General features: G+C 44.5%; 1 protein-coding gene across 2 annotated transcripts in view; it reads right to left on the reverse strand.

The window, feature by feature from the left end:
• Positions 1 to 274: 274 nt before the first annotated feature.
• PKNOX2 (PBX/knotted 1 homeobox 2) overlaps positions 275 to 13,987 on the reverse strand; it is an 87,506-nt gene continuing 73,793 nt past the window's right edge. For both annotated transcript variants that reach the window (XM_032709632.1, XM_032709633.1), the window contains 6 exons: positions 9,837 to 9,969; positions 7,086 to 7,183; positions 4,983 to 5,102; positions 3,173 to 3,249; positions 2,505 to 2,683; positions 275 to 1,685 (listed from right to left, as the gene is read on the reverse strand). In XM_032709632.1, coding sequence (XP_032565523.1) covers positions 1,438 to 1,685; positions 2,505 to 2,683; positions 3,173 to 3,249; positions 4,983 to 5,102; positions 7,086 to 7,183; positions 9,837 to 9,969 — 855 coding nt within the window. In that variant the 3' untranslated portion in view covers positions 275 to 1,437. The remainder of the gene's footprint in view (positions 1,686 to 2,504; positions 2,684 to 3,172; positions 3,250 to 4,982; positions 5,103 to 7,085; positions 7,184 to 9,836; positions 9,970 to 13,987) is intronic.

Consider the following 13,987-nt stretch of genomic DNA (forward strand, 5'->3'; position numbering starts at 1 on the left):
TAGCACTTTATAATAAATGGCCAGGAATTAATACTAAATTACAATGAATCCTTTATGAAATTACAGATTACATTCACGCCAGATCAGTATTGAAAAATAGGCTTTTCTGCCTATTGCATCACTCGTGTTTTTTTCCCTGGCTCCTGTTTGGGTTTTTTTATCAACCCTCCAAGAGCCAAAAAAAAAAAAAAAAAAAAAAAAAAAGGACAATATGGGCAAAAAGCCACAAAGAGAATTATCCCGCTTATAGAATCCAACGTTTACAGCAGGAACCTGCAGAAGAAAATTCCTTTATTTTTGCCCTGGTTTGCTTTCGCGTTTCCTCCCATGCCACATTTTAAGGCGAAATACACCCTTTTGTTAGCATTGAAAAATTAAAAAACAAACAAACAAACAAATTCAGGGTTTTTGGCAGTTGCCCTCCCCCCATGGTGCTAAAACTCCACCATTTTCCCACGTGGAGGGACAATTCCAGGGAGAAACCATCTTTCAAGCAACAATATTGAGATTCCTTCCACCCATGCGAATCCGGGGCGGGGGGGTCGCCATTCAATTTTGGGTGAAATCTTGCATTTTTTTTAAACTCATCTTTTTCCCCTTTTTTTTTCCTGAATCAGTGCCAAAGCTCCTTGGAAAAGTTTCACTCCTGGCAGCCTTTGCCCCATCTCTGCGTCCCTTAAGGACGAGAATGGGGTGAGTTGGGGTTTTTTTTTCCAGATTCAACGGGGTTTTTAGCACATAAATTAAAGGATTTGGAGGAACTTCCTCCCTTTTCCAGAAAGTTGTGTCCGGAGTCACCAAACAGCCGCAGCATCGGGGGCAAAGTGGGGAGGTTTGGGCGATCCAGAGGGTTGAGCACCAAACCCTCCTCAGATCCAGCAGAACTTGCACTCGCCGGTTGCTTTTCTTCCCCCTCCGTGCTGATATTTATGCCTGTGAATAACCTTTTTGGGGGAAAAAAACCCAAAAAGCATCAAGTCCCGGGGTCGGTGTGGTTTTTCCTTCGCTCCAAGAAATCCAAGGGATGGACGGGGGTGGAAAACCCGCGGTGGAAAAACCCGCCCTCGCCCGGCGGCATCCCGAGCGTCGCGCGGGGAAAACGCCGTTCCCTAAAAACGCTTCTGCTTACCAAAGAAATGAAAGGGGAAAAAAAAAAGGGAAAAAAAAAAAACAACAACAAAAAACCTGAAATAAAAGATTAATTTTGGCCACAATATGTGCCTTTTGTAAACATGTGTCCTTCACTTCCAGGCGCCGGCGGGGTGGTGCCCGCGCTCCCGTGGGCAGCCGGGGCAGCCGCCGGCGCTGCCAGTTTGCTTCTCTCTCCCGAAATTTTTTTTGTTCTTGCCTTTTTTTTTTTTTTTGGCATTTTGAAGTTGGGGGGGGGGAGTTTTGTGTCCGGTGGTGTCAAGTGATTTGGGGAGGGTGCAGGAGGAGCTATTCCAGCGAGTCACTGTGGTCCAAGCCAAGGTCAGCGCCGGGTGCTGCTGGGAGGCCACCGGGCTCTTCCTCGAGCTCTTCCTCCTCTTCCTCCTCCTCCTCCATCTCATCCTCGTCCTCCTCATCCTCCTCCTCTTCCTCAGTGCCGTCCAGGGAGTCCTCGTGGGCTGCCAGCATGGCCTGCTGCATGGCCATGGTGGCTGTGGCTGATGAGAGGGGTTGGAGGTTGTCCATGCTGAGCGAGCCTGAAGTGTAAAAAAATAAAGAAATAAGGATTCCCCAGCTAATACAGAAAGGACAAAAAAGTGCATAAACCAAGAATAAACCAAGTGAAAAGCTCAAGGAGCACCCTGTAGAGTGTCCCACTCACACCAGTCACTCCCCAGTGTCCAACCCTTAATTTTTCCAGCTAATGTATCATTGTTAAATGACAAAAGACCTTCACTTCTGAGCAAGTAGATGCCCAAATTGGTTGGGCAGATCTTGTCTTTATCTTCTCTTAATTCCCACATTTCCTTCTCTTCTTGCCTGGTCTATGCTCATCTCTGCTCTCTTCACCTCTTCCTCTTCTCTTCATTTTCCTTGTCTGTTCTCTGTTCATCCCTCTTCCTGCCTTGTCTCATCTGTCATATGACCTTAATCTTCTCTATTCTTCTCTTCATTTTCATCATCTATTCTCTTCATCTTCTCTCTTCCCATTTAGTCTCATCTGCCTTCTCATTCCATCTCTCCATCTCTCCATCTCTCCATCTCTCCTCTCCTCTCCTCTCCCCTCCCTTCCCCTCTCCCTATTTCCCCCTTTCCCCCCTTCCCAGCACCTCAGGAGACATCCCAAATCCCAAGTAGGTGATTGCTGAGGGCTGCTCCTGTGCCAAGGGGATGGCAGTGCCCCATTACCAGTGCCATGCCACGGCCAACTGGAAGGAACTTCTTGCATGGGCCACACGTTTTTCCCCACAGTGTGATAAAGGGCTCTAAAACTCCTTAATTACTAATTAAGGCCATCACTTAATGCATGGCCACTCCCTCCTGGAAGGGCAGGGGGCACTGGGGTCTGTCCTTACCGTCAGGATTTGTCCCTGAATTGCCACCCTGCTGCTGCAGGACCCCGGCAGCGATGGAGTTGGGCCAGAACCTCTGCGTGGGCCGGTGCTGAGATTTGATTTTCTTGGCTTTGGGGGCAGGATCCGGGTTGCTGGCATCGAGCATGGGCTGCAGGATGCGCCTCCGGGCATTGATGAACCTTTCCAAGGAAAAGGGAGAACACTGGAGTAAACGTGAGTCCTTCCACCAGCACTGAGTTAAAACAACAGACATCGGGGCAAAGCAATGAGTTGCAATATAAAACCTTTCCAAAAGTACCTTCGTGGTTCAGAAATCTTGGGGGGGTTGATTCTATTCCATTATGCCACTGCATTGATTTTTCCAGCTGAGTGGGAAGGTGCTGCTACACACTGGATTTGCCAGGAGAGGGCACTGAGACCTCACAAAGCAACGGCTGCACTGAACACAACCGATCTTGTCTCCCAGAAATCACAGAATTGTAGATTATGCCGAGTTGGGAGGGACTTATCAGGATCATGGAGGACCACTGAGTCCCACTCTTGACCCTACGTAGGACACCCCAAAAATCGGCCCTAACACCCAAGTTACCCCCAAAAAAGCAGTACACAGCACCAAAATAGTGTGGAAAAAGTCCTAAAGCCAACAAAGAGGCCACCACTGCACTCACCAGTTGTTGACTTGCAAGAGGGTCAGGTTGGTTTGGGCAGCAATTTGCCTCTTCTCATCCTCTGTGGGGTAGGGGTGCTGGAAAAAAAGAGGGATGGGGCAGCAAGATGACATCCCTGCATGCAAACCAGCGGGCCTGAGTGAAAAATATAATGAAAACCCGCCTTTTTTTTTTTTTTTTTAATTTTCCCACCCTAAATTTGGTGGGTTCTTGCATTTGCAAGATGCATGGTTGAAGGATGGCATCCAAGAGCATCAAGATTTCCCTGGTGTCCTGAGGGCTTTTCCAAGGCTTTCCATCAAAGGCTTTTCCTTCAAGGAAAATGGTCTTTTTTTTTTTTTTTTAAATTTTAGCAATTTTCTAACGACTGTTGTTGGTAAAGGTGGGATTTGGGCTTCAAAACCCAAGACCCACAGCACTTATTGTCAGAGGCACCAATAAAACACTCTGAGACATCTGCACTGGGAGACCACCAGCACTCAAAGCTTCAGCAACATCCTCCCAGCTGTGCTGAAACCCTCCTTTCCAACCCCAAAAATGAAATTATCAAACCAACCCCATTTTTTGGAGCCTCCAGCCAGTGACAGTGTTGATTGCAGTGACTCATTTTCCAGATGTCACCCCCAAACCAGTGGGATTTCCTTGACAAAACCACCCAAAGTCAGTGCACACTGGAGCCTCACGTTCCACCAGAGCCTCAGTGGTTAAAAAAGGCTCCTTTTTTTGGCAGAAGTATCCCCATTTTTGGTCTATCATTCCCAGAATTCTTTCTTCCTGCTGGTGCATCCAATAAGATGATGAGCATAGATGTTCTTTGGTTAAAAAACACATTATCCATGATGCCAGATGGAGAAATCCCATGGAAAAGCCCAAGTTTCTTCTGACCAAGCTGAGAGCAAAGGTCCAACACCTCCCAGTAGGAGAATTTCTTTTAGTTTTTTTCAATCCTGCTTTGGAAATCTCAAACCATGGGGTTCTCCTGGCACCTGGCAGAAAATGGTTTCTCAGCTTCTGGTCTTCTAAATCCTTTTTGTGTTTGCAAACCTGCAGCTCTGCCCTCCAGAAATGACCCAGCTGGGGATGGCAGCCCAAAGCTGCGACACTCCTGTCCTCAATCCAGTAAATCCAAAATTTCCCATTCAAAAAAAAAAAAAAAAGGCTGGGAAGTCCCCAACCTGCTGCTGCTCCACGTCCTGGCTGAGGTTTTTCCAAAAGTTGCTCCTTGGAGCTGCTGTTTTCTGCATTGCTGATGCTTTGGGGATCTCCCACCTTTCCTGGAGAGCAAATCTTTGCAACCAGCTTCCAAGTGATTTCTTGGCTGAATTATGCAGGAAAAAGGGATTTTTAGCATTTTGCCTTTCTCCCAGCCCTGCTGAGGGGAGAGAGTTCTTCTTGCATGAAAATATCCAGCTTGCATCTAAGCCTACCTCCATCTCCAATCCCCAAAAATGGGATGATTTTGCAATTCTGCATTTTGACTGATTTTGACCTGTGAGGTAGCTTTCACATTTCAGCCTGCTAGGAAAGGGTATTCTGGAGCTGTTAACTGCAAAAAACCACTCTATTATCCATCTACAAAAGTTCAGGGAAGTCCCCTTCTAGTTTTGTTCCCTTCTTCATGCCTTGAGGGAATATTTTTCTCACCTGCAGTGAAAACGCTCATGCCCGAAATACTACGAAAATACAAGCAAAGCCACTTTGTGCCTCTGAATACAGATTCAGACAAACCACCACCTGGAATTGAACATTTTGGGGCTTTTTTTTGCTCCCCCCCCCCCCCCCCCAGCTTGCAGGGTGTTTTGGTGCTCACCATGAGATGCTGGAAGAGCCATGAGCGCATGATGTTGGTGGCGTGTTTGGGCAGGACGCCCCGTTTGTTCTTGGACTTCTTGTCCTCACCGTCAAGGAGGGAGGTGAGATCCAGGTTCACCTGCCAGGGGAGAGGAATGGGGGCAGAACTGGTTGGAAGTGGCAATTGGCAACCCAAAAAATGAGCAAAACCGACCCAAAAAATGAGCAAAACCAACAAAGAAATGAGCAAAGCCAACCCAGATTGGAGGTGGGATAAGTGTAAAAAAACCAGCACTTACAGGGAGCATCTAAAACCCATTTCTCCCTCCACCAAATGTTCATTAAATCCTATCTATCCTATAATATATAGTACACAATTAATAGAGAATATAAAATTTACAATATATAATATAGCATATAGAATAGAATGGAATATGTTTTATTATACATTATATCAGATATTGTTTTATATTATTATTATATTGCACAATATCATGTGCATTAAATGCACATTTTCTCCCAGGGTCTGTATTTTTTATCCCCACTTTTTTGTTAATGCTTTGCAAGGGACAATGGCACGGTTGGGGACTGTGGTGATGAAGCCACAACCAATCTCAATGTGTGATTTAAGAGGAAAACACTTTTACCTCAAAAAATCAGTGGAAAATAAACCCAAACCTCATAAAAAGATGATTTTCTCAACCGAAAGTTAAAACCCTGCCACTCACTGACCCCTTGCAAATCCAGGGTTCTCATCCAGCTGATTCCCACCACAAGAAAGATGCTCTTTCCCACCATGAGAAAGAAGATGTCCATTGAGCCAAAATTTGCTTTTTCCCTCCCCCAAAATTAAAAATAAGCATCTTGCTGCAAGAGAAGTTTTAATGAGGAGGCAGGAACCGAACGGAAATCTAAGCACTTGAGTTAAAAAGAGATTTTTTTTTTTCCTTCCACCTCTTCATCAAAACACTTCTCCTGGATGAATTAAACATCAGGCCAGCAGGTCCCTGTGATTCCCCTGGGCTCCAGCTGAATAAATCATGCTGGCAGCACAGGAAGAGCATCCGGAGGTGCTTGTCCAGGGCTCTCTCCCTGCCCCAATATTCCCTGTGCACGTGTTTTTCCCACCACAGAGGGTTTTGCTGCAAGATTTAAACCTGTGATGGAGAGATACTAAAGAAGGAAATTTTTTTAAAGCATTGCACAGGCAATAAAACCTGCCAGGGAGGTGCCACCCCTTTCCAAAGTACCATTTATTGATTGTTCTGCAAGAGGCTCCTGCAACTAAAATGGAGCATCTCAGAAAAAATGGGGGTGGATCTGTGCTGCTCTGCCCCTGGGAAGCAGCACAGCAGGAATGGATGGGTTTTTTCCCCTCAAATTCCTGGGGAATGGAGGTTAGGAAGAACTCGTTGTCTTATTGCAGGAATGCAGGGAAACCCTGCATAGTTCACTGCAATGCCAAAAAGAAAATCAAAAAACCAAACCAAAACTGGACTAAAACCAAAGCAAATGGTTAAAAAATATATCCAAATCCAGGAAGAAAAGAAAAAAAAATGAGCCTTTCTCACATGCTGTGATAGCTGTGCTGGACAGGCAATGCCAGTGATCCCAGATCACAGTATATATCAATACTGCTGATATAATATATCAGCAATAACATCTATCCTATCCCATCCTATCCTTTCCCATCCCATCCTATCCTATAATATATAGTACACAATTAATACAGAATATATAATTTACAATATATAATATAGCATATAGAATAGAATGGAATCTGTTTTATTATACATTATATCAGATATTGTTTTATATTATCATTATTATATTGCACAATATAATATTATGTGCATTGTTACATATTATGTATTGCAGTATTTAATAACAATAATATAAGTATTGCTGTAACAACTTAGATCATTGCCATAATTCATTAGGCACCCCAAGGGCACCTGGCAGATGGATTTAATCAACGCTTCTTGCTAATTAAAAATTTAGGATACTCCCAGGGTCGAATTCCAACTCAGCATATTCCGTGAATTCGTGGAGAAACTGGTGGACTGCTTGATGCAGTGCCAGGCACTGGGTACAAGGGGGATCTGGGGTGGGAAGGTCTCACCTGGGCGTTGGGGATCTGCAGGGCACCGGGGGCGATGGCTTGGGCGAGGACCTGGCCCTGCGACGTCACCATGGTCACGGGCTGGTACAGGGCTCCACCTGTGGGAAGGAACACTGGTGGGGGCACTGAAACCCTGCAGTGGTTCTTAGCTTAGGCCTTCCTGGTAACCAGGTCGAAACCAGGGAAGTGGTCACGTCCCAGTATTCCATCCGATTGTCCCAGTTAGAACAGCTGGGACCAGTTCATCACTGGATGGGTGTAACCCAAAACTGGGTATTCTAGAGCCTTCCATGCCATTGCCCAGAAACTGTCATCAACAGACCATTTACACCCTCTGCCCAGAGCAGCCCTGACTCCTCAGGCTGTAAACTGGGTGTTCAGAGACCTGCAAGACAGGAGGATGCTCCTGTCCTCACACCCAGTGTGGAACTCCCCACCCTGAGGGAGGCACTGAGCATTCCTGCCTGAACTGGAGGATAGATAATCTTGGGGTCTTGGGACTTTTTTAACCACTTGTGGGATCCAGAGGAAGACTGCAGACCATCACTCTCAACCAGACTGCAACCACCACTCTCGACTGGACTGCAACCACCACTCTCGACTGGACTGCAATCACCACTCTCACCAACAGGTTTTCCCCTCTCCTTTTGCTTTGGACTCAGGGGGCCCAAAGAACACCACTCTGTTCATGCCCCAGGGTGCTGGGTTATACATTTGGGTTTTGTGAGTTAAAACCAGTTGTTTGTCTGTATGATCGTACTTATTGCATTATTTTATTAAATTGTTATTCTGACTTATAATCTCTCGTTTGAGTTGGGTTCATTTCCCCTGCTGGTTTGCCTTTACACCAGTACACCGATTTTTTACATAAGCAAGAGTATAAATAAGGAGAGAGGAGAGTCTGCCTTATTCTCTTCTGCTGGACTTGAAAACAGTTGTTTATCTGGGACTGAGGCCTGCTGTGGCCTGTTGTTTTCCTGAATCCAGGAGCAGAGGTCTTGGTGGAGTGGCTTTCTGCTTTCTCAAGGGAAGCATTAAGACTCTTAGTTTGCTAGTTCTCTATCAGCTGTGTATATCTGCATATATCTGGTTTGTTGAGGTTTTTTTCCCCTCCATTTTTGGTTTTGGGGGTTGAAGTTCTCTTTCTTACATGTATATAGTGTTTTTACAACTGTAAATAAGTGTAAATATATATATATATATACTGTTTTGATTCTGTTGCTCTGGGTTCTCTGGTTTGTTTTTTCTTTTCCTTCCCTCTCTCCTTTGCCCAGAAAGAGGGTGGAGGGTGGGGGAGACATTTGGTGTGGTTCGGGGACTTTGGGGGTTGGGGTTCTCTTTCTTATATGTATATAGTGGTTTTATAACTGTAAATAAGTGTAAATATATATATATATACTGGTTTGATTCTGTTGCTCTTGGTTCTCTGTTTGTTTTTTTTTTTCTTTTCCTTCCCTCTCTCCTTTGCCCAGAAAGAGGGTGGAGGGTGGGGGGAGACTTTCACTGTGGTTCGGGGACTTTGGGGTTGGGGTTCTCTTTCTTATAAGTATACAGTGTTTTTATAACTGTAAATAAGTGTAAATATATATATACTGGTTTGATTCTGTTGCTCTGGGTTCTCTGTTTTTTTTTTCTTTTCCTTCCCTCTCTCCTTTGCCCAGAAAGGGGGTGGTGGTGGGGGAGACATTCGCTGTGGTTCAGGGACTTTGGGGTTGGGGTTCTCTTTCTTATATGTATATAGTATTTTTATAACTGTAAATAAGTGTAAATATATATATACTGTTTTGATTCGGTTGCTCTGGGTTCTCTGTTGGGTTTTTTTTTCTTTTCCTTCCCTCTCTCCTTTGCCCAGAAAGAGGGTGGTGGTGGGGGGAGACATTCGCTGTGGTTCGGGGACTTTGGGGGTTGGGATTCTCTTTTTTATATGTATATAGTGGTTTTATAACTGTAAATAAGTGTAAATATATATATATATACTGTTTTGATTCTGTTGCTCTGGGTTCCCTGTTTGTTTTTTTTTTTCTTTTCCTTCCCTCTCTCCTTTGCCCAGAAAGAGGGTGGAGGGTGGGGGGAGACATTCGGTGTGGTTCGGGGACTTTGAGGGTTGGGGTTCTCTTTCTTACATGTATATAGTGGTTTTATAACTGTAAATAAGTGTAAATATATATATATACTCGTTTGATTCTGTTGCTCTGGGTTCTCTGTTTGTTTTTTTTTTCTTTTCCTTCCCTCTCTCCTTTGCCCAGAAAGAGGGTGGAGGGTGGGGGGAGACTTTCACTGTGGTTCGGGGACTTTGGGGTTGGGGTTCTCTTTCTTATATGTATATAGTGTTTTTATAACTGTAAATAAGTGTAAATATATATATACTGTTTTGATTCTGTTGCTCTGGGTTCTCTGTTTGTTTTTTTTTTTCTTTTCCTTCCCTCTCTCCTTTGCCCAGAAAGAGGGTGGAGGGTGGGGGGAGACATTCGGTGTGGTTTGGGGACTTTGGGGGTTGGGATTCTCTTTCTTATAGATACATAGTGTTTTTATAACTGTAAATAAGTGTAAATATATATATATACTGTTTTGATTCTGTTGCTCTTGGTTCTCTGTTTGGTTTTTTCCTTTTCCTTCCCTCTCTCCTTTGCCCAGAAAGGGGGTGGGAGTGACGTTCGCTGTGGTTCGGGGACTCCGTGGGGAGCCAACTCCAAACTGAGACAACCCCCCCAAATTCCTACCTGCCCACCCAGCCTTCCCCGTGGCCCCTACCTGGCACGGCGGGCGAGCCACTGCCGGTGCTCATGGCCAGGTTGCCCGGTGGCAGCGCGGCCGCGGGCACCACGATGCCCGGCGGTGGGTTGGAGGCGGGTGGCAGGGCTGCTGGAGAGCTCTGCAGCATCTCCTGCAGGGGGAAGAAAAAAAAAAAAATTATGAAATCCATGAATTTTAACACGAAAGGTTACATTTGTCCCCGCACGAGAACTTTGCCCTGTTGCTCTTTTTATATTCCTGCCGTCTAACAGTGCAGGAAAAGGGGATTTTTCAGTTTGTCGCAAGAAAGAGATGGAAAAATAAGGATTTATGCTCTGCCAGGCTCCCACTTAGCATCTTCCCCACACTCACCTTCTTTATGCAGCCACTGGTTCCCATAAGGAAAAATGAAAGGGAATAAAAGAATCGGGATAGACCAGAAGCTGCAGCTCCTTTTCTCCACTCAACAGAACTGCAGGGATGGGAATCTGAACACACCAACCAATGAATTTTCCATCAAGCCCTGGGTGCATCATCCCACAGGGAGTTTGGGCACTCTGTGTCCACACTGATGCATTTCCCATTGCTGGGGGGGGGGGGAAATGTGAGGTCTGTTCCTTTTTCCTCCTTTTCCCCATCACATTCATCCAGCTTTTTCCCTATCAGTCACCACCACTTTGCCTGTGCAATGGTTCTCAATAAACTTCATGCTTTTCCCATTAAAACCCCCTTACTGCATTTTCCCTGCCATGCCAAGCCCAAAACTTTGGACCCAACACCTCTGCTACATGTTATTTTTGTCCTCTCTGTTGATGATCTGAATATTATTTCTCTGGAATTTTGCCTGCAATTGCTGTGAATTTTTCATTCACCTCCCAGACATCCCTTCTCATAGCTGAATTAATTTTAAAAAAAGCAAACATGACCATAAAATACTTGTACTTTTTTTTAGTGTCCCTTCCCCACCTCCAGTCTTTTGGGGGACGTGGTTTTCAGTTTGAAAACTGAGGATTTCTCAGCATCTCTTTTGCACACACTTGGACTTGGCTCTTGCTAAGCATCTAACTAACAAACACGGTGGAAATATTCATAGAAAACCAAGGGTGGTCCAGGAGAACCTCAAAAAGCAGCCAGTTACAGCCAAGGTCAACCAGAGATTTGGAACAGCCTGAAGACCTCTAGCTTCCCTCTTCTGCCTTGTTTTTCCACTATTCTTCCCAAAGAAGGGCATCTGGAAGACCATTTTTGGAAGTGCATCGGTAAGAAATCATTTGGAGTATCACAAAATTGGAAGAAAGAAACTGCTGTGTTCAGACAGAGAGGTCAAAGCCATTTTCAACAGGGTTTTATGATGACAAAAATCGCATTTTTTTTTGTGGTGTAGAGGAAAACTGTCCCAAAACACCATCTCAGTGGTGTCCAAAAAGGCAGAATATTGGTAGTTATTAGAAAAAGACATGACAGAAATTTATGGTGTTTCTGCATCAGAACTGTGAAACCAAGGGGACCCAATGGAAGTGGAGGCTCTGCCTTAAAATAAGTACAGATAGATATCTCCAAGAAGATTTAAAAAAATAGGTTTTGCATTCTAATTGCCTCAGATTGCAAATGTCAGCCAAATTCTACTACATTTGGTAGTTTTGCTGCAGTGGAAAATATTTCATATTTTGAGACTCAAAGAAGTTCATGGAATTCTAGAATGGGTTGGGTGGGAAGGGACCTTCAAGACCATCTTATTCCAAACCCCTGCCATGGGCAGGGACACCTTCCACTAGCCCAGGTTGCTCCAAGCCCTGTCCAACCTGGCCTTGGACACTTCCAGGGCTGGGGCAGCCACAGCTTCTCTGGGCAACCTGTGCCAGGGCCTCCCCACCCTCAAGCTGAAACGTTTTCAGCAATTTTGAAACCTGAGTGTGAGAAAAATGCATCACTAGGGGTCTCTGCAGATCCACATCTCAGCACTGACCAATGGCAAAACATGATTTCTCCGAATCAAAAGTCACTTTGGTGAAGAAAAAGACCTGGCACAAAAAAATATCCTTTTTTTTCAATAAGGTAAATGTCCAAGTGCCCAAGTGTAAGTAAGTGCTAAAATTCAGTGCTATTGAGCTGCTGCTCTTCCCCTTGTGCTTTACACCACAGACATTTATTTTTGTGCTTCATCCTAACTTTATGCAAATTACTTGTGCTGGGGGAAATTGGGATCAGTTGGAGAGAAAAGAAACCCATGGGTTTGCTGAGGAAGAGCTGGCCAAACTCAGACTCAAGTAAGGTGATTCATAAGGTTCCTTCATGAATGGATGGGTGGATGGAGATGAGAAAAGAGTTGGCTTTAAATAACAGAGGAATCCAGGTTTGTCCACGGGGAAAACTTGGATAAATTAAGATCTATATAGAGAAGCACTGCATGGAGTTTTACTAACCCGTCAGCCTCCAACCACCAGCAACCTGGGCTAGTGGAAGGTGGCCCTGCCCATGGCAGGGGGTTGGAATGAGATGAACTTTAAGGTCCCTTCCAACCCAAACCATTCCACGATTCTGTGGTGAAGGAATCGGAGGAGCAGAAGTGCTGTCCTGAAAATGCCCGTTTAAGCACTGCCAATGTGAAACAAGAGCTGAAAAATGCAAAATTTGGGTTCAATTTAAATGTCCCCCAGCAGTGCTGAGGGCTCTGATGGGATTGGCTTTGTGGTAGATTTTTTCTTACAAGTGGAGAGAAGTGAGGACTACTTGATGTCAAAGGGAAGTTGGACTGACTTTAAGCATTGGGTTAATTGGTTAAGAGAGGACTCCACCATGAAAGAAGCACCTCCCCTGTCCCACCCTTGTCAGAAAAAATATTTATTAAAAAAATATTTATTAAATGAAGGGAGGGGATTAAAAATGGCCTGATATGGACTCAAGGGAGAGGAATGAAGCCAAGTGAAAAAAAAAAATCAAAATTGGCAGAAGGGGAATCGCTTGGTGGACTTGCAGGGCACAGAGGCTACAACTCCTCCACAAAACAAAGCAAAGTACAAAATGAGAAAGCAATGGAGAAAATAGGGTAGAAAAACATCTGTAAGGTAATGAAGGTTCAGGGAAGGTGCATCACATGGGAAAACCCCTAACTCATCACCTAAACTTGGCCAACACCAGGGATCCTCTCTAGATTTGGTGACACAAGAAGATTTAAGCAAGAGTCAAACACTTGTTTGAGTGTTCTCTCATATTCCATCATCTCCAAGCATTTTTTGCAATTCCAGAAATTCTTCCCTCTCTTTTCAATCTTAGAAAGCACAAATAACACCAGGCCAAGGGCTTTTTGGGATACACCAGGGAAATCCAACAGCGATGGTGCTGTGATGACATTTTGACAGCTCCAGACATTGTTTTCCCATTTTTGTTTGACATTGCTGTTGTTATTGTGTATCCATATTTTTTTAAGCATTCTGTCCTGTCGTAAAAACTTGGAAAAACCACAGAATATTTCACTTTCATGGTAAACTTGGTGTATCTCCTCACAAAATGGTTGTCACTCCTCCCAAACCCCAACAAAACCTATTTGCTGAGAAACCTCATTCATTGATATTAATTGCATTTTATTTAGACTTTTTTTTTTAAAATCCTAAATTAATGGCCCATTTGCTCTTGCACCTTCCCTCAGCATGAGACAAATAGGTAGATAATTAGAGAAATCATCCCTTGCCATTTTTTAGAAATTAGAGAAATCATCCCACTTGCCATTTTTTAAACACTGATCCCATGAATTTTCAGCTCTCTGGAGCATCCTCAGCCCTTCAAACTCAACTGAGGGACACAGAGTATTTCCACCCTGTTTTTTTAAGCCTTTTCCATGCAAACTCAAGTATCCTCAATGAGTTTAAAGTTGATGTTTCTTAGTTGGATACTTAGAAAATATTTGCCATTGTATTGTCAACAGCATCTCGTCCCCATCCAAGGACCAGATGAGACAGTGGCTCACTGGGAATATTTCAGCTCCTGTTGCCTGCTGAAAACCCCTTAGTCTGTTGAGTGAACATCTGCCCTCCAGTTGGGTCTTTCCTGGGTGTGTTCCCATTTATTCAGCAACTGCTTTCAAATCCTCACTTGAATTCCTCAACTTTCAATTCTTGCCCGGAAGGGAAACGTCAGCGGCTCCGGGTTTGCAGGAATCAGAGACAGCCTGG

Source organism: Chiroxiphia lanceolata, chromosome 23 (assembly GCF_009829145.1).
Source record: "Chiroxiphia lanceolata isolate bChiLan1 chromosome 23, bChiLan1.pri, whole genome shotgun sequence".
Taxonomy (NCBI): domain Eukaryota; kingdom Metazoa; phylum Chordata; class Aves; order Passeriformes; family Pipridae; genus Chiroxiphia; species Chiroxiphia lanceolata.